We start from the raw sequence: 27,565 nt of genomic DNA on the forward strand, positions 1-27,565 counted from the left end.
TGAGAGAAACCTCTGAAATATGAGGTGCACTTCACATTATATAAAAAATATGAGACACAGAAAAACATCTATGATAAAATCTGTTTATTTTTTAATTTCAAAATTTACCACAATGATGGGCAAACTGAAAATTGTTGACAGTAGGAACAAACAGGTTATAAGGCTTTTTTGGTGTATCTGAACATGTGAAGGAAGCCATGAAATTTAGGGACAGTGACCAATGATTCAGTCCAACCAGATACAGATTTGACAACACCTCTTACAGTATTTAGTCCTACACATATTTCTTACCTTTTACATAAACTTTGAATAAAGTTATATTCAAGTATTCAGCGTTTATCTCACCAGTGTATGAATCACAGCACAGACATTAATACAGACGGTTTATAACACTTGGCCCCAGATACGATTTTCCTCCAATTTCTTATGAATCTTTATTTATTACTCGAGAAAACAGATTTGATAAAAAAAATGGAAAAAAATAGTTATTTTTAAAAAATGATTTAACAGAATTGCCCCGAGGGTTTGCCATGACAATGCAGGAGAATGTTAAGTCAATTGAAAAAAAAAAATAAATCAACTGAGAGAAAAAGTCTGCTTTAATGCCCACTGTATTCTTCTGGCAGAGAACCCCCAAATATAATGATGGATTCCCAGAAACGCATTATATATAGAAGGGAGGTCATGCTTATACATCAATACTCTCACAAGCTTACAAGTTTCCCTGCAGGCTCATATAACATCCCCAGGCCTCTGCCCATCAAGCCTGCAAACTGCTAGGGAGAAAGAAAGGCACTCATTATTTGATGCCGGTAACGTTTGAATAGCACTGACATAATCAACATTTTGCAGCTTTCACACAACTTAATAGGCAGAGGCCTTGATACATTTAAAAAAAATAAATAAATGTACACTTAAAATGCCATTTGATTCACAACGGGCATTTTGTGAATGCTAAATCATAACATAATCAAATAAATCACTGCAGCACATTTCTGAGCCGCATTCAAAACCTCATCGGGGTTTTATTATTTAGTCCTGTGTGTGTGTAAATGCATCCTCCTGTTGCTGTAGCTGTTTGTGCTTGGACTCTTGTCTCCAAGGGGACAAAATAACACACAAAAAACATAAAACAGACTCACACGATGTTGACATGGTTTTTCCACGAGAGTCTGATGGGTGTCAGTGCATCCACATGCAAGAAATGTCAGAGCTGAAGTACAGTTCAAAACTGTAGAAAACAAATGTCCGTGAGAGCAGGATTTTATAGTTAGAGCCCTTTTTGTAAAGGACAATTACCACATTTCCTGGTGTTTCCATGATTCCTTTATGGTAATTTATTTAAACGCATTAAAAGTTCCCTTGGTTCTTAGCGTGGAAGATGGGCATATGAACTAAGAACTGATAAGAAATGATGTGTGGATAAATTAAAAGAAAAGAAAAAACTTGAAGTAAAACACATTTGAGGGTTGCACTTGTAGAAAATAGTGGAACTTATATGTTGGGGTTGTGGAGGCAGAGTGGGTATGAGGTTTCACGCTGAAGGAAAGGCTTTCCTGACCAGTCCTCACTTGAAGTCTGGTTTTTCTGGGAAGCTGCAGCCTGCTCGCTGGATGATGACATTGGCAGCGTAGTGTGCCGCCTTCACACACTGATCCAGAGGTTGCTCCTGGACAAGCTCAGACAGGAAACCTGTGTTGCCAAAAAAAAAAAAAAAAAAAAAAAAAAAAAAAAAAGAGGCTTCCACAATAAAAATCAACAGAAGACTCAAGACTGAAGCAAATCGACCAAGGCACAAAAAAAATAGCAACACCGGGGCCTCTTACCTCCTACGAAGGCATCACCTGCACCGTTTGTGTCAACAATGTATTTGGGGTCAGTTTTCACTACAGGGAAGGTTTCAATCTTGTCACCTGGAAAGACGAGGAGAAAAACAGTTCACTTCCACACAAGGACAAGAGACAGAGTGAAACAGATGCCAGGAAATGGGAGAAAAAAGAAGGAAATATTACTTTGAGCCATAACCGTTTCATCCTTCCCCTGAGTAATAACTACAACCCTCTGTCTCTTTTTGTTGTCTTTGGGTAGAGCCTGGGCTTTCCTGACAATTTCCTTAATGTCCTTTGTCTGTAGACAAAATACACATCAACACACAAAGCAGATGATACACAAATACACAGAAAATCCAGCCTTTCTCTTGTGTAAATGATAAAGTCTAACAGTCTACTCACATCAAAGTCTTGCTCTTTAGCAAAAGCAGCTGCCTCCTGAGAAAACAACAACAACAAAGATCACATTGAGTTAATCTGAAATATGTGCAAATCATCAACGTTAGTGTGGAGATTTCACTGTGAGAACTGTGGCTTACTGTCTCATTGCCAAACAGCACATCAACGTAGGGCATAACCTGCATGAGGTTATCCTTGAAGAACTGGCAGATGAAGGGCGCAGAGAGGTTCATGCAAAAGAGCTTGTTATTTTCGGAAGCATGCTTCGCTACTTTCAGGATGGACTCCAAGGAGACAGTCAGGAAGAAACCCTGGAAGGAAGGAACGACACTGGGTCAGGACTAATCTGCTTTTTATATCTGATGGGTCTAATGAGTCACATACACTAAAGTCTTCAACAAAACAAAAGCCCCACATTGAGGGCACAAAGGTCATTGTCACAGTTAAACCACTGAGTTATCACAGATTAATCCAAGCACGTGTTTGTGGTGCTGCTTTCGTCTTGACTCACGCTGCCAAACAACTTCAGTGGTGTGGAACTGGTTTGGTGTTTGTCCGTCAGATACACGACAAAGCACATTTTTTTGCAGAACATGCAAGCAGCCGTTGTTATTGTCGTATTTGTCGGACTAAGATGCTCTTAAATCTGGGAGTAATCTGGGTCCTAAACGCCGTAATCTTCAGGTCAAACAACACTGCAGCATCACTTAGAGTTAAAAACTGTCTAAATTCTTTCATCTTTAATAAAACGACCAGCATTGCTGCTTTACCAGGTGTAACTATGAAGTTTAACTTCCAGGCATCCATGAAAACAAAAGTTATTACATTTAACGGAGTTAGAAGTTAACAGGAAGCTAGCGGAAGTTAGCTCGCTAGTTTCGCTAGTTACCTAAGCATGATATAGCACGTTCTGATGGAGAGATTTCTGAAAAAAATCAAACGTTCAGCTCTGCTATCACTTCCAACATAAATGAAGACAGGAAACTAAACAGCAGTGACGTTTGTAGGGTTACTGAAGTTGGGCTAGCTGGTATATAATGATGTGCTACGTGATCGCTAGCGACACAGCTATGTTAGCATAACATTAGCACAGTGAAGCTGGAGGATGAATGCTAACTTTTTTCCACTTATAAAAGTTAACGTGAAGGTTCCTCATGGTTAGAGACAAATGCAATCGCATGGCAGGATACTGTAAACGGACCAAACTTCAGTCAGGAGAACAACTGAGATAATCCATCCACAATACGAGGTTAGTCATTAATATACTGCAACAACATGGGAATAGAGCAGCTGCCAGAGAATTCAACATTAATGAATCAATGGTACAGAAGTGGAGGAAGCAAGAAGAATGAGTTTAATAAAGTTTGATTTATCTGACTGCTTTGTTTCGCTTAATGTGCCTTATAATCCTGTGCACCTTATGGTCCGAAACATACGTACTGCACACTGCAGTTTAATGTTGCAAAGCACCTCTTTTTAACTTCAGTGGATATTATACATGGTTATGCTCAGGATATGTCAGCCCATTTGTACTGGAAATGCCTTTTGGTTAAACTTTCAGCAAGGAATTTGCATTTGCACTGTTGCATTTTTATAAAGCTTTAATGTACATAAAAACCAGCTTCTTGTTTAAGTGAAAATAAATGGAAGGTTGTCTTTTTGCGCTAGTAATGTTGTGGAGTTGTATTTTGTCTCGCATCCATTATATCGTCAGTTATATCGTTATCGCAAATTTTCAAATATATATCGTGATAAATATTTTTGGCCATATCGCCCTGCTCTAATACCAACAACACAGGAAGATCCAAGAACCATAAAAAAAACAACACGGGTGACGGCTGGATACTGAGAGAGATGCAGATCAGTACCAGGGTAAAACATAAGTGATTATGCAAGAGCACAGAGCAGGCCAAATAAGTGAACGCCGCCCTAAGTTAGGCCAGACTCACACAGGCTTAGAGGCCGGTCAGTGACCTCCCCACAAACCAAAGGTCGCTAGGGGAAAAAAAGCATTCCTGAGTGGTAGCCCAATGGTTGCTAGTAGAGATGGCACGATACCACTTTTTTATGTCCGATACCGATTCCGATATCATAAATTTGGATATCTGCCGATACCGATATGAATCCGATATAGTGTTCTTTAATCAACAAAACTGTTTTTTTAAAATATCTTGCTGCATTTTGTATAAGTTCATACTCAAGTTTAAAACAACAACTACACTAAAGCTATTCTGTTATACCTGTATGCAAAAAAAAATATTTCATAGTTCAGCAATACTGATCAATCTAATAAACTCAAACCTACACCATCCTCCCTATTCTGGTATTTTAAAGAGTACTTAGCGTAAATATTAAGCAACCTAACTAATAGGGTTCCAACTCCCAGCAACAACAAAAATAAAAAAATAAAAAATAGGGAACCACCCCTCACGCTCCACCTCATGATGCTTAATCGACGTAATCAACCTTAATTTGATGCAGTGTGAAAAAAAAAAATGCACCGAAATCAATTATTTTTCAAGAAATATTAAATAGATTCAACATCTTTCTTCAACAAAATTGCAGACTGCACAGATGGTACCTTCCCAAAGGAAAAAGTACTATAGCTTACTAGGGTATATATATATTAGACTTAATAGCCACTATATACAGTAATGGACTTATATTCATTGTACATCAAATTAAAACTTTGGTTGTAAGATTCAGATAATTATTTATTAAAAGCTAGACATTTTAAATGAGAATAAGAAAGAAAAGTATGTCTTTGTGCCCCCTTTTCCCTGTTAATGCCCTATCGGCCCCCCTGGCTAAACTTTGCTAGATCCGCCCCTGCACAGTTACCAGCCGTCAGCTACGTAGAAAAAGATCCTGGTGTAGAAAGTAATATTAAATAAATTCTAACAACAGCTTATCAAGCTTAAACGTACTGCTGTTGTTCAGCCGCTGGTTTCCTCTTTCTGGTGCAAAGTGGGCCAAAAACAAACAAGAGAGACGGACTCGGGACAGAAAAGCCGATCAGCTGATCATTAAGCAGTTTCATGATTGAAGTAGCAGCAAGAAGAGGCAGTCGCTCCATATATCGCTTGTTAAGCTTAACGCAGGAATGCTTTACAAACATTCAGAGATGGACTTACACACTTGCTTTACTTCTCTCGGGGATAACTTTGTCGGAGATGAAATGCCGGGTTGCTAGCGAAGCTCCAAATGCTATCCAGACCACCAACAGGTCCCGCATGCCACAGCCGCTCTATCACGTGATGCATACTGCTCCGACGTGCTAACGTTCTGAGGTGAGTTATGGCATGTTGCAAGTTTTGTGAGGTGCTTTCGTGATATTTAATGGATCGGATTACATTTTTTATTTTTCTCCGATATCCGATCCAGTAATTTAGGTCAGTATCGGACCGATACCGATACGTAATATCGGATCGGTCCATCTCTAGTTGCTACAGGCTGAAAGCAGTTGCATGATGACATTGGTTGCAAGGAATTTATGCTGCTTCACTGAGATTGCTCTAGTCGCTTGTCTTGTCTTCAAATGCTCACCGCCCACAACTTTACTCGAGGTTGCCAGGTGGTCACCAACCATCTCCAGGCCCATGTGACCACGACCTCACAAAGTAATTAAATTACAAACCACTGGACAAAAAACAAAACAGATGCTTGTGATATGACTCCATGCCCACCTTAAAGCTTCATTAAAGTGGCACAAATTAGCATACAGTGATGTAATACTTACAGCAATGTAGTAGACTTTAGCTTTTTCCACCAGCTTCCAGTTCTCCTCGAGGTCTAGATGTTTATCCTTCTTATAACAGTTAGCAGCAGCTAGGTTAGCCACCAAAGACCTGAGAGCAGAAAAGTAGTGAAACACAGGTTTATAAACAGGTTAGATCACACTGCGTTTGCATGCTGTTAACATTCAATTACCCACCTGTTATCTCCGGTGATGCAAGCAGCACATGTCCCCGTGGGCTCCTCGTCCTGCTCGTAGTAGTGGGCGTCGACGTGCACCTCCTCAGCCTTCTGCTTCAGGATCTCTCCAAACTTGTCTTTGCCAATGCAGCCAAAGAACGTGCCCACCTTATGAGGTTCTTGGATCATCCACTGTAGACAGTAACAAAACCTCGCATCAATATCAGCCAGTACATCCTGCGCACAGAGGGCAACATTTACACTTCAAATGAATCTCACCTGAGCGATCTTTATGGAGTTCTGTGTGGCTCCTCCAGCGTAGTATTCAACCTTGAACTTCTTCACCAGCTCCTCGAACCTACAGAAAGAAACAAAGGTGTGACTGACATTTCCAAAAGGAAAGTGTGTCAAACTAGATAGGGCCAATCACTAATCAGAAGTTTGAAACCTAGAGCAAAGGATTAATAATGATGACTGATCAAACAGTGTTTGGCACCAAAGGTTTACACCTTATCAAATATACTTTATATATTTATTTGCTGAAGAAAATAACATGAAATCTAATGGTAGTAAAGCTTAGTTCAGTATAAAGATTGGAAACACAGCGTGCAAACTAATCCTGGTTTTTCAAATGACCCAAAGCACAATTAAATGAAGATATGTCTGATTTTTTTTAAAAGACTATCAGTTGAAACAGAGCTGACTTTCCTTGTTTTGATTCCTCCCTGGGCCACCAGAAATCCACTTACTATTGATCTAAGTGGTCTAACAGTGCACTGATAAGTGATATTTTTAAGGCAATCTCCATGTAGACGTCACTGCACAGAGCATTATTTGCAGTCTCTTCAAGAGTCCTGGAGACAACCCCCCCCCCCAAAGTTTGCAATTTTTCAAAAACGTTTTTTAAGGAAAATGCATTTATGTGCCTCTTATTGGGGAATATCAAAAGTTTTCCGCAGGCAGTGATTACCATAGTGCCATTAAACTGGTTTGCATTACACTGCATAATTGCCTCTTTTATTGGGTTTCCCTCTATAGCGTGCCTGGTGATGGTTTAGTCAGTAAAATCCCTTCGTATCAGACTAGACTCTGCAGACAGCAGCCTCATATTTTTTCCAGGTCAAGTATACAATACGTGCATGACTGACCACTGATTATACTATCTGAACCATTTACCACTGTTATATAACACAGACACGCTTCAATGTTCTGTTTACAGCTAAAGCACGAGAATTTGCCATCTTACGCTCCATAAATGTAGCCTACACACCATAATGTGTTTTTGTGGTTTATGTGAGTATCGGAGGCAGCATGTTCAAATACAGTACTGTGCAAAAGTCTTGAGCCACTTTGTTACCTTCTAATTTGCTAGGAAAATGAGCAACAGGTGCCGTGAATGACTAAATCATGTGCAAACATACATGGTAATACTGTAGATAAGGCAAAAATGGGGTCTGTGCGTTTGTGCACTTCTAATCAGCTTGAAAGTCAGTACTTGACATGAACGCTTCTATTCTTCAACACAGCCTGAACTATCAGGAAAGACTTCTTGTAATTTTCTTTAAATAGTCTTCAGGGATAGGTCGCCAGGCTTCTTGAAGGACATTCAAGACTTCTTTGGGTGTTGCTCTGAGGAGGCCAATCCATGACTTGTAGTGCTTGGGAAGCGGTTACCAATCAGAAACTTTCCAGGTAACTCAAAAGCTGATGGTACTTTTCTGCATTTATGATTTCATCAATTATGATAAAATCCCAAAAACCACTGGTTGAAAAGCAGAATCAAAGGATACCAGGGCCTCCACAGATGGCTGTAGACACTCACTGCTGTACCTCTCTCCTGACCTCTTGTGTACATATTGATGACAATCTGAACACAAACTCTGAAAGTTTGATTCATCACTCCTTAAGACCTGTTGCCACTAATTTTTAGTCAACCTCTTGTGAAATCTGGCATTTCCCTTCCTTAAGAATGGCTTCTGGACAGCCACCCATCCACTAAGAGTATTACAGTAGATGGACTAACTGAATGGCCAGATACATCTCTCAGGTGCTGATTTTAAAAAAATATTTCTTAACAACATTAGTTTCAGATATTGGTCTAAGAACTCTGCTGCTTCTTCTTTTGTCCAGTTTCCTCAAGGTCACACTGTACAGCATGCTAACCTATGCCAGGTGTTTGGCTAATAACTCATCTTGTTGATGCAAAAATACAATTTTATGTCTGGGAACAAATTATGTTTGTCTGCAGTAGCCTGCTGGTAACAAAGTACCCAAGGACATAATTTAAAAAAAGACTCTTTTCTAAGTTCTTTATTATGTATACGCACAATCCTTGGTTCTGATTCATTCCTTTAGTTAGGTACCTTTTTTGTCCTTAAATAATTCATAGGTCAGTGTTAAGTGATTTAAACAACAATAAAACAAACAAAGAAAAAAAACATTGGTTTAAAGATCGAGTACAAGGACTTTATTAAAAATCGATGTAAGGACGGCCTTAACAGACCTTCAGAAAGCCTGAAGAATTATTGCTCAAGACCACTTTAAAACAATTACAAGAAAACGTGGCTCTTTGGAAGCAAAATAGAAAGAAATGAGGGGCAGCTCAAGACTTTTGGACATTATTGCTTCTCTTCAGAAACTACAACAGGCCCACTGTTGCTAAAGGTCCTGAGACTGAGCCAGAGGTTGGAGAAAGGGTGATGGGAAGAAAAATGGAGCAAGGGTGACTGTCCATTGTAGGAATTATCTCCCTCTAACAGTTCCCCGAGGCGTCTTCACCGGGGGGGGGGGGGGGAATCCCCTGCATGTTACGCTTCTGAGGACTAAATCGAGCACAGCCTGAGAGGCTTAAGAAGAAGCAAGACTAGCAGATTAAACGTGTGGACTTGCACCTTCTTGTAAGTGATCAATGATTCCCTTAGTTCACATCACAGATCAATATCAATCACAAACTGATACAAAAAAGTGTCATTTAAATATGTGTTGACATCAAATAACATTCGTCCTCAAAAATGAGTTGTGCATGCAAGTGCCTGCCATTACTAAAGCACAACCTGTTGTCATATATAGACTGAACTGTGAAGAGTAGGAAAACATCAGTATAATCACACAAGGCCACATATGACTTTCTTATCTCATAATGTTAAATGTTTGCTTTCTGGCCCTTGTCTCAGAGGGACTGGGAGGAAAAGTGTCCCAGTCTGCTATTGGATGAGATGGTCTCACTGCGCTGAATCTGCTGCTCTACCACTGGCTGTATGTGAAGGCACAGAGGTCAATCGTGGCACTTTCTAGTGTGCGCTTGTTTTGACTGGCCCGCTCCAGAGCAGAGGGGTGCAAACTCAGTATGAATTCAGAACACAAGCCATGTTTGAAGATTAGGTAAACCCACATGGGAAGAGCTCTACAAAAACCTACATAATCTACAGTGAATGTTGCAACAGAGGAGATACTAACAGTTCTTTGTGCTTGGCTTCAGCCAGGATCTGATCGTTGGGTTTCAGAGAGTACCTGCAAATAATCAGAGAAGAAAAAAGAAGAAGAATTACTTTCAAATAAAACAGAAATAACAAGCATGTGGACGCCATTTATGTGAGCCGGGATTTTAAGTGCAGTAGGAAAGCTTCCAAATGTGCTGTTCACACATTTTTCCTGTGAAAGTGTGATTTGTTTTCCTCTTGCTCAAATAATCTCAGCCCAACTAAAGCTAAATAAGGTATGGTTTCCTTAACGGGAGGTCACACAACGGTAGGCTGGGGATTAAAGTGCAGTTGTAGTTGTGCTTTTTTGTAAGTGGGACTGAATTAGAGCTACAGTCGGCTGGTTTAGCTCTAATCCAGGAGTTTATGCAAGGGGTTAATGAGTGGACGCTGAGCTGCCCTTTGTCCCGTCTGTCTTGGTCAACTCACAGAGAACATGGCTACTCTGAGCAGATCTCAGCTGATAGCTCCCACTACTACAGAGAATATTTAAATGTGTCATGTCAATACAATCCCTGGATTTCTACATCATAGGTAATAATCACAACTTCTACAGGATCTTTGAAGTCCTGAGTTTTTGGTGATGTAAATACACGTGATGATCAAACAGGGTGCGGTTTCTTTTCAGGATACATTAAAGCAATGCATCTGCTGAACGTACAGCTCTGCTGACGCTGATTATTAGACAGCTCTGCCGCTTCCTGTGCTCTGCTTCCCTTTATCGTCCTCATCTTGCTCCTGATCAAATTACATCAGGGAATCTCTTTCTCCTCCAGCCTGTCACTGATGTGACCTCGCTGATACCAAATGTCTCCCTTTCAATTGATCTTATGTGACTTGCAAAAAGTAAAAAATAAAATCACAGTTCGTTACTCTTTCTCCTTTATAACATCGGGGTTAGAATAAGCAGCAAAGCAGTATTATTTTGGAAGTAAACACCTTCTACCAAGTATGTGTTTACATATATATGCACTATTTTATTACCACTCATTACTGGACCAATCAAAAGGGCAGGATTACAAGCACTCGTGATTCTAATTCTCATACTTACTTGTCTAAGAAATCTTTGTCCACAACGGCACAAATGTCCAGCAAGGGGTTTCCCATCCCAAAGAGTGAATTAGTGCTGAAACATAAAGACAAACAGATTTGAGCTACATCTCTTAATTTTAATACGACAGCGTTCACAAGTCATCTGTACATTAAATCGTTTCAGTCCCGTCGATTTGTCTTCACTTTAATAAAGTGCTCTTAACAGTTGAGCTGGAGTGGAAATCCATTACTCCTTTGCTCTGGTTGAGCAATCTGTCAAATGCTCAGGCATTTCAGAAACATGCAGAAAGCCAAATTGCACTGACTTAAAAATTTATGATTGCTCACTCCAGTGAGCGTGCCATTTTATTTCTATTCAAAAAAAGATCTGTTTCCACCTGACTTTAATTATGTGACTTAAGGCACAGCACGAATCAAAGAGACATAAATAGGAAACATGCATGACTCATCAGAAGGCACTACAAAACCCAGTCAGTCATGCATGTAACTTTGTTATGGCGTCACAACGTGGCAACATCAGGACAGCAGTACACTCAGTGTGCGTGTGCTTCTGCTGCTTGTGTAGTCTGTTCTTTTTCTGGGTCAAGCAACTGAAAGTAGAGCTTGAATATCACAACTAAACATGCTGACAAAAAACCAAAACAAATAACAGAATTTCAGAGCACCACAGGAACCGCTACTCTGTGTCAACATGTTGGGCACATCGGTTGCCAAATCCAGCCAGCGAGTTAGTCCACAGTTGTTTCACCTGTAAGCAAAAACTGAACTGTGCGTGCATTATAATCCACATGCTGCCACCACGTGCCCTTAGATCTCAGTCTTGGTGTCATTTTCACAGGTGCCCTTCATATGAACAATTTTTTTCTTTGTCAATGCTTTTGGGAACCCCCCCTCCCCCAGATGGAGCAAGTCTTTGAACACAGCTCTTCAGAGATGCCACCTCCACATGAACACATGGAACCATACTTGCCCATAAAGGTTCTCTGTCTACTCTCGCCCAAGGCAAAGATTTACAGTTAATACGAAAGAACAGCTTTTTCAAAAAAGCAAAGAGCAGGGAGACGCCAAGACCTGACGGTGACTTACGCTACACAGATGGGTTTCTGTCTCGGAAAACCGTCCAGTCGATATTTGCTGCATCGTATCTACTGTCTCCTACAGCACATATATAATTTCCAATGTGTAGTCAGATGATTACTAGGCATGTGCAGACAATTACACTAAACCATGCCTGCCTTTAGATCAACTCCCCTAACGTAAGCTTGCTCTTACCTTGCAGCAGACATATTGTTCCTCTTTGTGTGCACACTGATAAACCTGTTGGGCGACCTAAAACCGGTTGAAGAGGGAGCTAAAGCATTAAAAAAAACTTGACAATTTCACCTCAGTGTGCAGGAAGATCGATTTACCCCTGCAAACACAGCTCCTCCTACTCGGAGCTGGCCAATTGGAGGCAAGGGCCACGGCTGTGTGTGTCTCTGTGGTGATTGGCTTGTCTTGCTGACTCTAGGCTCAGTTCACTCACTCATTTGAAGCCAAATTACACCGTGAGAAGCGTGCTGCTGATTGGGCTGTTGGAGTGCCGCAGATGAGGTGAATGTAGTAATCAGCAGCAGCCATCAGATTTCTTCAGAGGGGGTGGTGATGGTGGAAGCACTACAGCATTGCAATGACCGCCATGTGACTTGTTTCACAATTGAGTGTTTTGGGAGCTGGTAAGGGATGGTTCTTGTAAGCTTTCTCTGCAGCTGTGCAGAGTCCCACACCAAGTCCCAACATTGCTTTCTGGTGGTGCTCATGCTCGACCACAACCTAAAACCTGCCACAGCTAGATGGGCTTGCTTCACCGCAGAGGTGCCCAAACCCAGCAGGCTTTATGAGCCAACAGTTAGCTAAAGCCCTGCTTATCAAAAAGCAAAAATATCAAAGGACTTTGCACCCGCTGCTTTACGCTACGACCTCGCCAACATTGAACTGCTTCAGAGGTCTCGAAAACATCCCAAATCAATGCCTAAATTCGCGATTTTGTGCACGTGTGTGTGTCTCTCTCTCTCACACACACACACAGGCTAACAGTGTCAACCTTTTAAGGTTTGATAGCACATATATTAGCATTTAACTTGGAAGCGTGGGAGGAGGGTCGTGTCTCCTCGCTGTTATTAAGGATATTTTTTTTAGTCTTCGGTCACCTTATTTTGACGGCATTCTCTTTGGGCGGAGGCTCGGGCTTCTCCTCCTCTGAGAGTTTGGGTTTCTTTGCTTTGGGTTCGTCTGAAGCCATGTTGACTGGGTAAAGCACGTTGCGATCACCTTAGCCGGCACGAAAAAGCGGTCATGCTATGAGCAATGGGGCTGTCGTTGTTTCTCCGGGGAATGGCTCGCAGGCAATAGTTCCCTCCCGCCTTTGCAGAGCTAGACCAATCAGAAGCCTGAAATATGACGCCGTGCAGGGTTAACGTGAAGCGATGGCAAGGTAAGGAGCAACTTTAGTCACCTCCATGACTAACTATATATATATATATATATATATAGGAAATAAGTGCGGCAGCAGTTAGTAGTCTTAATGAATCATTCTCGAGAAAAAAAAACCATTCTCGTTTGGTTTTTGGCTGGGTTTTGTCCCACACTGCTTAAATAATTTTGAGTTTCCCGGTCTGGGGAGGCCAATCCATGACTGACAGTGCTCCATCATGGTTTTTCTACTCATGCATGTGTGTTTGGATCATTGCTAAAAAAAGAAAATGCTTTCCAGGTGTTAGTACATGGTGGATCAAAACATGATGGTATTTTTCTGCATTAATGATATCAATGATTTTAACAAGCTCCCCAACAGTCTAAGGAGCTTGGAAAGAAAAGCGTCTGGACTTCTTTAAGTTGCTTGAAGACGTTTCGCTTCTCGGATGAGAGGTGAGTCTTCAGTTCTAAGGTCAAATGGCCGAGAATCCCGAGTATCTCTCCCCCCCCCAAGAGGGGCAAAAGGACCTTCTGATGATCCTCTACCTAATCACATGTGCCAATACTCCCACTGGGTTTAAATCTGGGACTCTCTTCAGTCCACTTCTGGTGTAATTTGGCATACCTCATTTCGCTCTGCCACCTTTCCCATGAGAATATTTGTGATGAGCCTTTAGTGAAATATATTTGGAGATGGATTAACTAAAGTGTCAGGTTTTTGCTGCATTTTTTTTCTTTCAATTGCATTTTTATAACTTCCAGATAATGTTCATCTGCTGTAGATAATTTCTTTTAGGCCTGGCACTTCTTTTTTTGCAGAGTTTCTTTAGATCTTTTAAAGACACATAGAACACAATGCAGTGACTCCCTGTAATGAAAAAGACGCAAAACATAACGAAACAAAAAACATTTTTTTCCCAGCACAAGATGTCTTTTACCGCATCTATCTAGCCATCTGTCTATCTTAGGAGTATCATACATGCTAAGAGAAGACCGGGATACATTAAAAGCTAGTCTAAATAACTTTCTTTAAAAGGTTCTAACAGTGAATAAAAAATATAACAGCTTAATTATGGGTTATAGGGTATACTGTCTATCTTTGCCGAGGAATGGTCGGGAAGCGCTGACCGAAATCCTGCAAGACTGTACTGAGGGAAACAAAACCCCATACCCCAACACGGCGCCGGGCTATAGCTGTCCGTAAATATAGCCTGATGAAAAAGCCGGAAACTTTGTTATCAAAGTGCGGCTCGAGTTAACGCCGAGGTTGCTTTGGTATTTAAACCACCCAGGATATTGTTTTTAATAATATGTAGGCTTTGACTTTCTGATTTGTTTTCTTGTTGTACCGGCTTCGTTGCGTTTACGTGTTGGTAGATCTGCAGGCGTCTCCTGAGCTGCTCGGGGAGTTGTGCACCAATTTTTGGTTCAAAAGTTGTTTTTTTTTTTTTTTTTTTTTTTTTTTTTTTTAATTGAGCAATTGCAAAATACAAACTCGCAAAGAGGATAACACAGGTAATAATACAAATAAGAATTTGGAACAGTACAAAACATACAGTATTAGGGGAAAATTAAAGAGAAACACACATTTTTATTTTTATTTTTTTATTTTATTTTATTTTATTTTAGAAATTCTGCCTCAGGATAAATGGTATTTAAAGATTTTGAATAAAGAATTTGGACAGGTCGCCAGTCTGTCGCAGGGTGTACCCCGCCTCTCGCCCGACCCTATGACAGCTGGGATAGGCTCCAGCACCCCCCCCCCCCCGCGACCCTGAAAAGGGTAAGCGGATGGATGGATTTTAAAGCGTGTTTCTTTAACTTTAGGTAGAATAGGCCATTTCATACATTTCGAGTAAACTTTATCAAATTTATTTGAAGTAACTCAACTAGAACCATTCCAAGTAACCATTCTATCATAGCTATGGAATATTTTGCCTTTGATGAAACTATTAGGGTGACCATATTTTGATTTCCAAAAAAGAGGACACTTGGCTCAGTCGTGAAGAACTTGCTTAAAGAAACGCATTTAAACGATGCCTTCTCCGTGGGGTTAATGAATTGTGAAATAAAATATGTCATACAGGCTTTTACAAGTCAACAAGTGCAAAAAAAAAACAAAACCTAAAAGCCTCTGGAAGTAAATAATGGTACAGAAATAATGCCTCATCTGTATAAGAAAAATTACCAGTGCTGGGTCAGTACGAGGGAAATAATTTTGCAGTTCGTCTGAAAAGATGGACTTGCGCTTTGGGATCTTTTAAACATCATTAGGCGCGGTGCTGCGCGCTGTCTGTCCCGTCTGTGAGCGCAGAACACCCATAAGGTTGAATTCTGAGGAGAGAAGTTATTGGTAAATATAATTTTCCAGTAATGCAAAATCTGTTTGTGAAAGTGATAACTTGATTGGGATTTTTTTTTTTTAACCTCAAAATCACATTACAAAATAAAGTCTAAACCTCCTATTTTATTAAACAAGGATCTTGGTATGTGAAACCAAATGGAGTCAGGCTGTGACAGACAAGATTTTAACCATTTAATTCTAAGGGTGCCAACCATGGATTCAAATTCTGGGGCTTTGATACCAACTTTATTGTATTCCTGAAATCTTTTAATGTAGTGGGTTTTACTCTTCCACAAAAATCGGAAAATAACTGTGTTGGCATTATTAATGTTTTTAGAGGAGATATATAGAGAGTGACAAGGATAGATCAATTTGGAGATACCTTCAGCTTTGGATAGGATGTTTCTACCATAATAGTGAGGTCTCTGTGATTTCTTCATATCCATGATACGGTTAGAAATATTAGTGTCTTCTCTTCTAATGAGGCATTTAGATATTGTCAGCCCTAAATATTTGACTTCAGATTCAACTCTAATTGAAGCAATTGAGGACTCCAACCTTGTATGAATCGGGAGTTCACAGTTTTTGATATTAAGAGATAAACCAGAAGCTTTAGAGAAGATTGAGACAATACTTAAAGTTTTATCTACCATTGATTTATCTTTCAAAAAGCTAATGTATCATCTGCAAACTCACTTATTTTAAAATCTTTATTAAAAATTGATATTCCTTGTATGTTGTTAGAATTTTTGATTAATAGTGTTAACAATTAAGCTGCCAATATAAAAAGCTTTGGGGAAATAGGGCATCCTTGTCGGATTCCTCGTTGCACTGAAGCGCCTAACAATTCATCTTGGTGTCTCCAAGAAAGCCTGCCAGGTTTTTTTCAGCAGTGCTAAAAGCTTAAAAGAAGCCATTCAGCTGCTGCTTTAAACGCAGTAGTGATGACTAAATTGTCAGCTTGATTTTTTTTTTTTTTTTTTTTAAATCTTAAAGCAATCTAGTCTGGCCTCAGAATTAACATCTGATGTATATTTTATTTAAAAACGATGTAATTAGAATTTAACTTATATTCTTCATCTTGTCTCCTCATATTATCTTTACCATCACACCCCACCGGCCGCGGCAGATGGCCGTCCCTTCCTGAGCCTGGTTCTGCTGGAGGTTTCTCCCTGTTAAAGGGAGTTTTTCCTCCCCACTGTCACCTAGTGCTTGCTTATAAGGGATTATTAATTTATCAGGGTTTTCTTGCTGCTACTGTAGGATCTTTATCTTACAGTATAAAACAACTTGAGGAGAAAGTTTGATGCTATATTAAAAAATCTTAAATTCAACTGAATCTTAAAAATGTAATATAGCATCACATCACCATAAAATCAACGGCTGAAAAATAAAACAATAAAAATAAAGACCTAAATTAAAAACAGTTTGATTTGTTTTGTGCTTTCAAAATATATTGTCAGATATGAAAAGTGCTGCATTTATATGCTCTGGTCATCAGTACTGGTATTTTAATGTATGCAAACACAGGGAACATACACTGATGGGTAAGTACCACAGATGAAATAATTAATGAAATAGTGAAGTTTATAAATGAAATAGACAACTATTTAATTAATTATTAATTTATTTCATAATGCAAACATGTAACAAGCAGTTCTCTGTATTTTGTAGCTTTTTTGTTCATCATTTTCAGCATGGAGAGGTTGGAGGCTCTCCACCCTGATGAAGAAAAGTTTTTGATGGAAAAAAGCGTTTGTTTTTCTCTTAACTTAGGTGGATTGGGGAGGAGCCCCAGCTCGGGGTTCGCACCATGACTCAGAGAGATTGTCATTTCACCCACACTGGCTGATGTGTTAAGACACACCTGACTGTATCAGAGATCCTCTCTCTGACAACATCGTCTCGCTGAGGTGGATCATCTAACTTTCATTCTGACTTTCCTTTTTTGGATAAAACGAACACAAATAAGACAAATTAAAGCCTTCCAGTGGCAGCTTCCAACTACTCCCATCCTCACCCTGCATTGTTACAAAGGCACCAGTGTATTTAAGAATAACCTTTTTATTAAGCTGTAACACATTTTTACACACACACGGTCCCCGTCCAAAAGCAGGTCCAAGAGTTTGTTGTTTTTCTTCAGCACTGCATTTTTCTCTGCTAGGGCCCTTTTCCGCTTAATCTTCCTTGGCTTGTTTTTTCTATTTTTGAAGTACAACCTTAAATTTGCCTTTTCTTCTTAAACAACTTTAAGTTTTTTCTCGACAGTAAAGAAATGTGTCGGCCTCGAGTACATATTCTGTTATTCTTTTTTTCATAATTTATCTTCTATTCTCTTTCTTCACAAGTGTCAAACTCTAGGCCTCGAGGGATGGTGTCCTGCAGGTTTTAGATGTGCCCTTCATCCAACACAGCTGATTTAAATATCTAAATTACCTCTTCAACATTTCTTAAAGTTCTCCAGAGGCCTGTTAATAAACTAATCATTTGATTCGGTTTTATGTTGACCCGGGATGATATCTAAAACCTGCAGGACACCGGCCCTCGAAGCCTGGAGTTCGACAACCCTGCCTTAGTTGCTCTTGGGCCATGAGTTCGTGTTTTATTCAATCATCTTTTTGCTTCAGTTCTATAAAGTTTTGTTTTTTGTTTTTCATCTATTGCCTGGCTTAGTTTGTGCTCCAGGGCCTATTTCTTGTTTCAGTTACCTATTTTCAACTTGAAGGGGAGTCAGGAGTTCCACATGTTTATTTTTCTGCTCCCGTATCATTCTATCAATCTCAAATTTGTTCTCAAGATCTTTGCATTTTTTTTCTAGAACCAACTATGACCAGCGTTGGGCAAGTTACTTTGAAAAAGTAATTAAAGTTACTAGTTACTACTTCAAAAAAGTAACTATTGCGTTACTTAAAAAAAAAAATGTTTAACCCTCTGGGCTCCACGGTATAATTGGCCATTTTTCTCTACTTTTGATTTTCCCTCTATTTAACCTTTAAAAACGATTTACTTTGCCTTGTTTGGTATCATTCTTTTAAGCACAACCTCAGGTGTCTGGATTTACAGTTATGTTTTCATTTAGACATACTGTATTAACACCTTATAAGTGCGGCAGCAGTTAGTAGTCTTAATGAATCATTCTCCAGGATTTTTGAAGGACATTCAAATCTCTTGTTTGGTTGTTGGCTGGGTTTTGTCCCACACTGCTTCAATAATTTTGAGGTTTGGGGTCTGGGGAGGCCAATCCATGACTGACAGTGCTCCAAGGAGTCCAACAAATAAAAACATATGTTCAAGACGAGATTATTGGCTTGTCTCTCAAATAATAACTTATGTTACTAAATGTGAAACCCAATCAACCCCACTTACTGATCACTGTCTAATAAGTCTCTCGTTATCCTTATGTAGACAACAAAGGGCTGAAAGCATATGGAAATTTAATAATAGTTTATTGCAGAACAAAGACTTCTGTACACAAGTTAAAAAAATAAAATTAGAAATTGATGACATGATGTCTAATGTTGGCAAATGGAAATGGTTCAAATACAGTGTTAAACAACTAGCTATAGAATCTGGGAAAAAGTATCAACAGAAAAATCAAATTGAACAAATACATTTGCAATGTGGTAAGCCTGATATAACTGCAGAAGAGTCAGAAAGCTTACAATCTTTACAAACACAACTAGACGATGTGTACCTGGAAAAAGCTAAGCGAGCATATGTGAGATCTAAAGCCAAGTGGATTGAACATGGGGGGGGGGGGAATCATCTTAATTTTATAACCTAGAGAAACGTAGACAAAGAAGAAAAAAAAAACTAAATTGAGTAAGGATGGCACTATGATAGAGAAAATGTGTTCATTTTTTTACTTAAGAAATGAACACATTTTATCCGTAATCAATCAATTCATTCGGCGTTATAAAACACATTACATTAAAAAATCACTTTTTCGATGTTATTGCACCAATTTTATCTCCCATTGAGAGTTTGTAAATTTGTGCTAAGTCTAAATTTAAAAAAACAAACAAACAAACAAAACTGAGGGGAACCAAGCCCCGGTCCCTCCACACGGCGCCGGGTTATAGCTGTCCGTAAATATAGCCTGATGAAAAAGCCCGAAACTTTGTTATCAAAGTGCGGCTCGAGTTAACGCCGAGGTTGCTTTGGTATTTAAACCACCCAGGATAATGTTTTTAATAATATGTAGGCTTTGACCTTCTGATTTGTTTTCTTGTTGTACCGGCGTCGTTGCGTTTACGTGTTGGTAGATCTGCAGGCGTCTCCTGAGCTGCTCGGGGAGTTGTGCAGCCATATTGGCTCAAAAGTAATAATCTTGGCACAGAGGAGTGGAGTCAGCAGGTAAAACTTTTTCTTTTTTTATGATTTGTGATTGTTTTAAGGCTATCAAATATATTTAGAGCTGCCATGCGGCTGTTACGTCTCTCACTGTCAGGTTTATTGATCACCTTTAAGGTTAATTGCAATGTGACTCTTATACCTGAGGTTAAAGTTAGTTTGAGAGGTTGACTGTAGGAAGGTACATGTTAAAAAGTGACATCGCTTTGTTTTGATTTGCGCAATGTCGGGTAACTGTCAGGATTTATTTATTTTAAAATCTGCTGATTTTATCCTTGCCTGTCACTCTTAGTTAATAACTGAGCACAACCAACAATAATAACAACAACAACAACAACAACAACAATCACTTCATTGTTGCAGCTGAGATGATCCACAGCCTGTTCGTCATTAATCACTTGGGAGACATCTTCCTGGAGAAACACTGGAAGAGTGTCATCAGCCGAAGTGTGTGCGATTACTTCTTCGAGGCAAGGGAGAAAGCAGTGGATCCAGAGAATGTGCCCCCTGTCCTCCAGACCCCACACCACTATCTCATCTCCATATACAGGGGAAAACTCTTCTTCCTCTCTGTCATCCAGACTGAGGTCCCTCCACTGTTTGTCATCGAATTCCTGCACAGAGTGGCGGACACATTTCAGGTGTGGTTTGAGCGCTGTGTTCTTCAAGTCTTTGATTGTGTCTAGAAGAAGTAAGACAGATTGTGGTTCACGTCAAGTGATCAGATTTCACTTCCCCTTAGCTGATGGTCTGGAAGAATGCAGTTAAGGAAACAAAAGAGATTGTACAGTTAAGGAGGAAGGTGTCATTTTTACTTTCCTATGTGAGATTTTGGAAAATCGTTCAGAGTTGTTTTAACCAGCTATGAAAACGCATAAACCGTGTATCATGTGCAAGTAAGAATGTCAGTGCCTGGGCCTATACAAATGGGAAACCTTAGATGATTCAAATATGGTAGTTATTAACTGAGCATAACAAAAGAAGTTTCTGCCTTCTTCTCTCATACGCTTCTGAACGGACGCCCCATTCGGTCTCCAGTTATAACCCAGAGACAAAGTATTGGTCTTGTGGGGAAGTGCCTACAAGAGTGACATCAGAAGTTCTGTGAACATTTGATCTGAACCGTGTCACTTCCTTCCATTGACCTGTATCACCGTTTCTGACACAGTGGAGGAAATCCACTGCGTTTCACCAGTGTGCATCAGAACAGGACTCTGAGGAAGGGATCCATTTGTAGCAGGAGTGTGGAGAGGAGTGTGGCGCTGCACAAGAAGCTTCAATTTTAGGATTTGACAGGTGCACACTCACCTTCAATACAAGTGCAGTAATCAAGAAAAAAAAAAGCCACACATGTGCATGAAACATCTTAAAGCAGTCTTCTAGTCAAACTGTGGTTGTTAATCTACACGGGGAGTTTTTTTTTTTTTCATGACTTGAGGCTTTTAAGGCATTGCCTGCTCTAAGGCAACCTAAGCAGCCCGTTAAAACTACACAAAGCCTGTAGTGACACTTTGTGTTACGGTCAAACCCGGGGAACAAATGTGTCTCACCATTTCGCACTCCCTATAAATTAGAAATCAAGTGTTTAGTTACCTACTCTTTGTGACCAAGGAAGTAAATCTACACACAAATGATCGAGGGACACATTTCCAGAGAGTAACCAGGTTAGAGTACAACATTACAACATCAGAGAAGAGTGTGTGAGTGTGTGTAGGCAAGTCTTGGAGAAAATATTCATATTAAGGAAGTAAGAATATAAAATGATTCTTTTTACAGAAAAGGTTTCTGGTGTGTTATATGGACATGATGGCAACAGAGGCCAATACTCATTTTATTTATTTATTTTATTTTATTTTATTTTTTATTTTTTTATCTTGTTCATTATTGTGTCTTTTGTATCATGTTAACAAAGTAATCTTTCCACCAGTGCATCCTAGAAAGCTTTCCACTGTTCCCTTATTCATGAAGGTTCGCCACTGCAGGTGGAGCCGCATATTTGTTTTGGTAGATTTTTATACCGGATGCCCTTCCCGACACAACCCTTCCAGGTGTTCCTGTCTTATTCAGGTCTCAAACCAGGGAGCTGACATAATGTGTTAACTCTACACCATGAAGCCACGAGAAATGCATCAGAAAACAATCTTCCTAAAAATAAAAAAATATATATAATTATATAATTAAAAAGAAAAAACCATTGTATTTCTATTACAATAAAGTAATGCACAGGAATGATCCATGGATGCAAGTATTGAGTAAGATAAAATGTACCTGCTGTAAAAATTAAAGGAGGTATATAAAAATATAATAATTACATTTTTGGCTCATCCAGCCTAAGGAGTCATGGGGCTTGTACATTTGCCCCTCTGTCCACCAACCATAAGAATCGTTACTACTCCATCAGTATTGGTCAGATTTAAGTGAAGCTTGTACCGAGCGAGCACTTAATGGGACTTCATCCATCCTGTGTTAAAGATCGAGGTTGTTGATTTATCACCACATTTTCCAGATTTTCACACTATAACCTTCATGCACACTTAACAACTTATCAGTTTCACCAAATTCCTGCTCTTGAAGTGTTGAATCCAACCCATCCAGCAAAGTTGTTTACATAAGATTCTCAATGTTGATAGATTTTGCTTACACAAAACGATAAAGGACTTTGTGAAACAGCAAAAGTTGTGAAATATTGTGTTGTTACACATGTTACCACTTATACCATGCATACCACTTCTATCCTGCTGAAAGATGATCATGATCCTATTGGTCATGGAGAGAGTGGTCCGATTGGTTGACTTTTTATGGCCTTGGTCCTGGTCCTTGTGCTGTAGATGATGCAGAGAACAGTGGCATCGTCTAATATGAACATCCATACGGATACATCTCTGATGGGCCCCAGATGGCTTGCTTGTGTATAAGTGCTTGAAAAACATCTACATAAACTTTTGGCTTTGGTGTAACGGGCAGCTTTGTTGACAGGACTACTTTGGAGAGTGCTCCGAAAGTGTGATCAGTGACAACGTGGTGATAGTTTATGAGCTGTTGGAGGAGATGCTGGACAATGGATTTCCACTAGCAACAGAGTCCAACGTCCTCAAGGAGATGATCAGGCCTCCCAACATCCTGCGATCAGTCGTCAACACGCTAACAGGTAACTGGAGGTCACCCTGACTTTGGAGTGTTTACCAACCTCTAAACTAAAGTACAAGTAAACTCTGCAGTGTTAATGTGTACATTTGTGGCTTCACCTTGGTTTTGTTTCTTTTTCAGGAGGTAGTAATGTTGGAGAAACATTGCCACAAGGTCAGCTGTCAAACATCCCATGGAGGCGGGCTGGTGTCAAATACACCAATAATGAGGCGTATTTTGATGTGACAGAAGAGATAGACGCCATTGTGGACAAATCCGGTACAAACTGACACTTATTTGTATTTGATCAGCACATATTATATTGCTGGATATTTTGAAGTCCCTTTTCTTCATGTAAGGTTTCATAGGTGAGATTTATCGCTCCTCCTTTTCCAGGTACGACAGTATCTGCAGAGATCCAGGGTGTAATTGAAGCCTGTGTGAAACTCAGTGGGATGCCTGACCTGACGATGTCCTTTATGGTGGGGTAACTTCCTCTCAGTCTTTTATGCCTAACCGTCAGTGCTTTGCTTTTTTAACACTTCTTGCTGTTGATGACAGAATCCTCGGCTTCTTGATGACGTGAGTTTCCACCCATGCGTGCGGTTCAGGCGCTGGGAGTCGGAGCGTGTCCTGTCGTTCATTCCACCGGATGGAAACTTCACGCTCATGACCTATCACATCAGCTCTCAAAAGTAAGCGTGGGCATCATTTCTCACTTGGAGATGAAATAATTCAGATTTAATTGACTTAAATAAGAACATTCACACCACCAATCATTCAGGTTTATTGTAGCCATTGTTTTTTTTTTTTATGTCCTTCCTCAGTCTTGTAGCTATTCCAGTGTATGTGAAGCAGAGCATCAGTTTCTTTGAGGCAGGATCTTGCGGTCGCCTCGACATCACCATTGGACCCAAGCAAACTATGGGGAAGACAGTGGAGGACCTGAAAGTCACTGTCCACATGCCCAAGGCTGTGCTTAATGCCAACCTCACAGCCTCACAGGGAAACTACACCTATGACTTCACTACAAAGGTAACCAGCCACCACAAAGGCTGTCATGAGCAGTAACACAGCAGGAGTGAGCTAAGCGAGCAGTTAGGATGCCTTTTGCTTTACTACAAACCTGCACACAGGTGTGCTGAATATCAGTCACCAAAAGCCTGAGAAGGTCCTGTCCTGGTCCAGTTGTGGATGTTTTGGAGACACTAAAATGAATAAAAAGCATTTATTTTTCCTCTTTTGATAGTTGTTGGTTTGGGACATTGGTAAGCTTAACCCCCAGAAGCTTCCCAACTTGCGAGGCAGTCTGAGTATGCAGACAGGAGTGCCTAACCCTGAAGAGAACCCCTCACTCAATATTGACCTAAAGATCCAGCAGCTGGCCATATCAGGTAATCTATCAAAGCGTGACTTCAGTCAAGTTTGAAATTTAAAACCGTCGATCCCTTCAGCCCTGTTATTTATCTTCCTTGATTTATATTACACTGCTCTCCTCCTCTGTGCAGGTCTTAAAGTGAGCCGTCTCGACATGTACGGAGAGACGTACAAGCCATTTAAAGGTGTCAAATATGTGACTAAAGCGGGCAAATTCCAAGTGAGGACCTGAGCAGTTACTGTCAGAGGTCAGCAATCCAACATGCCAAATAGAAGTTTGCCGCACCGCTGACTCAACTATCCAATAAGTCTTACATATCCACCTGCTCATTGTAATTAATGAACAATTCTGCATTTTTTTAGGTTATTTATTTTGTTTAGCATCATATTTGTATGAACTGATGGTTTTTGCAGCTTGCAAAGGGAAGCCTTAATAATCAGCGTGACTTAATTGAAGTGCTATTAGTTTCTATCCAGTTTGAATGTGACTCGTTCCTTTCTGTCTTTTAATTTTTTAAAATCCAACACATTTTGAGTGTTGCCTAAGGGGAATATTTTGGTTTGAAAAAGGAGATTTACAGCTCACTGCCACGCTCACCACTGCACCTCTGCACCTAAATTAAGTTTCCTGCATGTTGCCTGAGAATAAACCGACCTGCCTTTGAAAACTTTTTTTTTTTTTTCGTTAGTCAGTTTTATAAAGATATTTTTATTTTTGAAAGATGAAAACTCTTTATCCACTTTCTAAGCAGCTGCAGTGTCTTCACGCCCTGCTGGTGTTTTGCACTCCCTCTCTTATGTGGCCTTTTTGGAGGAGCTTCTGATGCTTCTTATAGCACAAAACGTCATGTTTTGGATGCCAGAGGAAATTAAAACAAAAAAATGTATATCCTCCATTCAAGTGTGGTGAAGACTTGTGTGGTGGTCATCGTTTGATGATCAGTGACTCAGACGGGTTATCGGGAACACTTCTGTCTGAAGTCCACAAGATCCTCAAATAACCTCAATTCCAGCTTCTTTACTCAGCACAGCATTTGCACAATCAATTGTTTATGTGGGAAATACTACTTAAAGCTCTTGTATGAAGTTGAATCTGTATTTCAGTTTATAAGATGTCTTATAAAAACTCTAAAATGAAAGCTGAGTGGTTGGGTTTTTTCACCCTTTTTCTGGTTTCAAAAATTGGATAGTAATGCAGATTTCATTAATTTTACTCCTCTGACCACCTCAGTGAGACAGTTAAAGAAGTTCAGAATTTAATAGGTTGAACATAAATGTAGGGATTTGTGTAGCCCCAATTTTTAGGGGCACATATTTCAATAGACAAATTATTGCATGAATTTAATCAAACCTTTCAGGTCTTGAGGCTGATTAATGTTTTGTTTTTGTTTTTTGTTGTTCCTCTTCAGTGGACCTGAGGACTTTCATTGTTGCTAACCTCACCAGTGTGTTCTGTCTTTTGGATGTAAATTCACTGGACATTTTATTAGGTACATCAGTCCAACTGCTTGTTAATGCACATATGAAATTAGCCAATCACACCAAAGCAACTCACTGCATTTAGGCATGTAGATGTGACTGATATGACCTGCTGAAGTTCAAACTAAGCATCAGAAGAAAAGTGATTTAAGTGACTTTGAATGTGGCATAGATGCTGGTGTATGCAACTGAGGTTTACTGAGAATGGCCTGAAGGACAGAAAATATCCAGTGAGTGTCATTTCTGTGGTTGCAAATGCCTTATTGCTTTCAGAGGTCAGAGAATGGTTGGACTACTTCAACCTTACAGGAAGGCAACAGGAACTCAAACAAGCTTTTGTTGCAACCAAGGTATGCAGACGAGCAAGTCTGAATACACAACATGCCAAACCTTGAAGCAGATTGACTACCACTGCAGAAAACCACACCAGGAGTCAATTCTGTCAGCCTAGAACAGGAAACAGAGGCTACAATTCACACATTCTCAGCCAAACTGGACAACAAGGGACCTGGTTTGATGAGCCTGACTCTTTCCTGGTATTTCTTTCAGACCATTCTCTGTAAACCCTAGACGTTGTTATGTGTGGTCATGAGTTTTTCTAATACTTAGAACAGAGAACAAGAGGCCAAGTCCAGTCATCATTATAGTCTTTTATTCTTCTTCCAAGGCACAGCAGATGTGTTGGCAGGGCTAGAAGCTATCGGTATACATTCTGGGTGTGAATGAACACATCAGGTACACACGCAGATCTACATTGTGTCGCTCTCAGTGACAGTCAGTGCTGCTACATGCTCAGTAGGCCCAAATAAAAGTGAAAATGCGGTTAACATTCTGTGCTGCAATCCAGAGCCTTGTCCATTAGTGTCATTTGGACTGCTCACTACTACTGCTTAAACGAAAAGACTTCACATACAGGTGCATACAAATTCTCCACTGTTAAATTAAGGGAAATAAAAATATGAATTTGCTGACTGACTGCATGTATTAATGTAAAAATATGTTTAATCCTAGATGACAACAAACTCATTTTAAATATATTTTAGTGTTAACCTAAAAATAAAATCTACGTTGCTAGGCTGACAATATTGCCTGATAAAAAGAGTTGTCTTGTTTTCAAACCACCGGGGTCATCTAAAAAAGGAAACAAATGGATTTTTCAGATGATGCTTTAGAGCATTTAACGTGGGACTACTGAGCTCAGACAGAGGGATAATCTGGATATCTAAAAAATAAACGCCCAAACAATAAAAGGATGCTGCCTAAAATCATCAGCTTTGCTAAAATTTCCAAACAGTTCAACTGTTACAAAGAGTGCAGTACAGTGCAGCACTACAAATAGATTACAAAAAAAATGCAAAGCAGAGTAAAACATTCATATATTTTGGCTAAAAATAAACAGACCTTAAAAAAAGCACTCCGGGTCCTCTACAGAGGACGGCACTGTCTGCAGTAACCTGGAGTTTGAGTGTTTAGAAGCTCACAGTAATGTAAAACAAATCCTTTGGCATTGATCACTGTGGAAGTTCAACTAAAATGAAAACACAGAACTGAAAACGCACATTAAAAATATATCAGTTAAGCTTGACTTTGACTTCAATGTCACACATACTGCTGCTGTCAAGTGAAAACCCGTGAGCTGTAGTGTCAACCTCACAAGAAACAACATAGTCACTAACAACCATATATTTTATTCTAATCATATAATTGCTTTAAAACTGTCTCACTTGTATTCATAACACCTTTAAGTCCTTCAAGTA

At 39.8% G+C, this 27,565-nt stretch overlaps 2 protein-coding genes across 10 annotated transcripts; one reads left to right on the forward strand and one right to left on the reverse strand.

Moving 5' to 3' along the window:
- Window positions 1-69: 69 nt before the first annotated feature.
- LOC113034554 (adenosine kinase-like) lies at window positions 70-13,088 on the reverse strand. 5 transcript variants are annotated; one of them, XM_080287608.1, is made up of 12 exons: window positions 12,085-12,181; window positions 11,948-12,004; window positions 10,674-10,748; window positions 9,600-9,653; window positions 6,423-6,501; window positions 6,163-6,335; window positions 5,968-6,076; window positions 2,369-2,539; window positions 2,232-2,267; window positions 2,013-2,127; window positions 1,827-1,913; window positions 70-1,692 (listed from the first exon to the last, which is right to left on the reverse strand). In XM_080287608.1, the coding sequence occupies exons 2-12, from the start codon at window positions 11,959-11,961 to the stop codon at window positions 1,568-1,570; spliced, it is 1,038 nt and encodes a 345-aa protein (XP_080143734.1). In that variant the 5' UTR covers window positions 11,962-12,004; window positions 12,085-12,181; the 3' UTR covers window positions 70-1,567. The 5 variants fall into 5 exon arrangements, with proteins under 5 accessions (XP_080143734.1, XP_080143732.1, XP_080143736.1 ...); XM_080287606.1 differs by lacking the exons at window positions 11,948-12,004; window positions 12,085-12,181 and adding an exon at window positions 12,865-13,088; XM_080287610.1 differs by lacking the exon at window positions 11,948-12,004 and having other exon boundaries at window positions 12,059-12,274.
- Window positions 12,969-25,468, forward strand: ap3m1 (adaptor related protein complex 3 subunit mu 1). Of its 5 annotated transcripts, XM_080287603.1 has the most exons (10): window positions 13,130-13,148; window positions 19,739-19,829; window positions 20,119-20,467; window positions 22,803-22,974; window positions 23,094-23,231; window positions 23,349-23,434; window positions 23,514-23,647; window positions 23,780-23,987; window positions 24,202-24,346; window positions 24,461-25,468. In XM_080287603.1, exons 3-10 carry the CDS (start codon window positions 20,195-20,197, stop codon window positions 24,559-24,561), a joined length of 1,257 nt encoding a protein of 418 aa, XP_080143729.1. In that variant the 5' UTR covers window positions 13,130-13,148; window positions 19,739-19,829; window positions 20,119-20,194; the 3' UTR covers window positions 24,562-25,468. The 5 variants fall into 5 exon arrangements, with proteins under 5 accessions (XP_080143726.1, XP_080143730.1, XP_080143729.1 ...); XM_080287600.1 differs by lacking the exon at window positions 19,739-19,829 and having other exon boundaries at window positions 12,969-13,148; window positions 20,190-20,467; XM_080287604.1 differs by lacking the exon at window positions 19,739-19,829 and having other exon boundaries at window positions 13,126-13,148.
- Window positions 25,469-27,565: the final 2,097 nt, after the last annotated feature.

Source organism: Astatotilapia calliptera, chromosome 13 (genome assembly GCF_964374335.1).
Source record: "Astatotilapia calliptera chromosome 13, fAstCal68.1, whole genome shotgun sequence".
Classification (NCBI taxonomy): Eukaryota; Metazoa; Chordata; class Actinopteri; order Cichliformes; family Cichlidae; genus Astatotilapia; species Astatotilapia calliptera.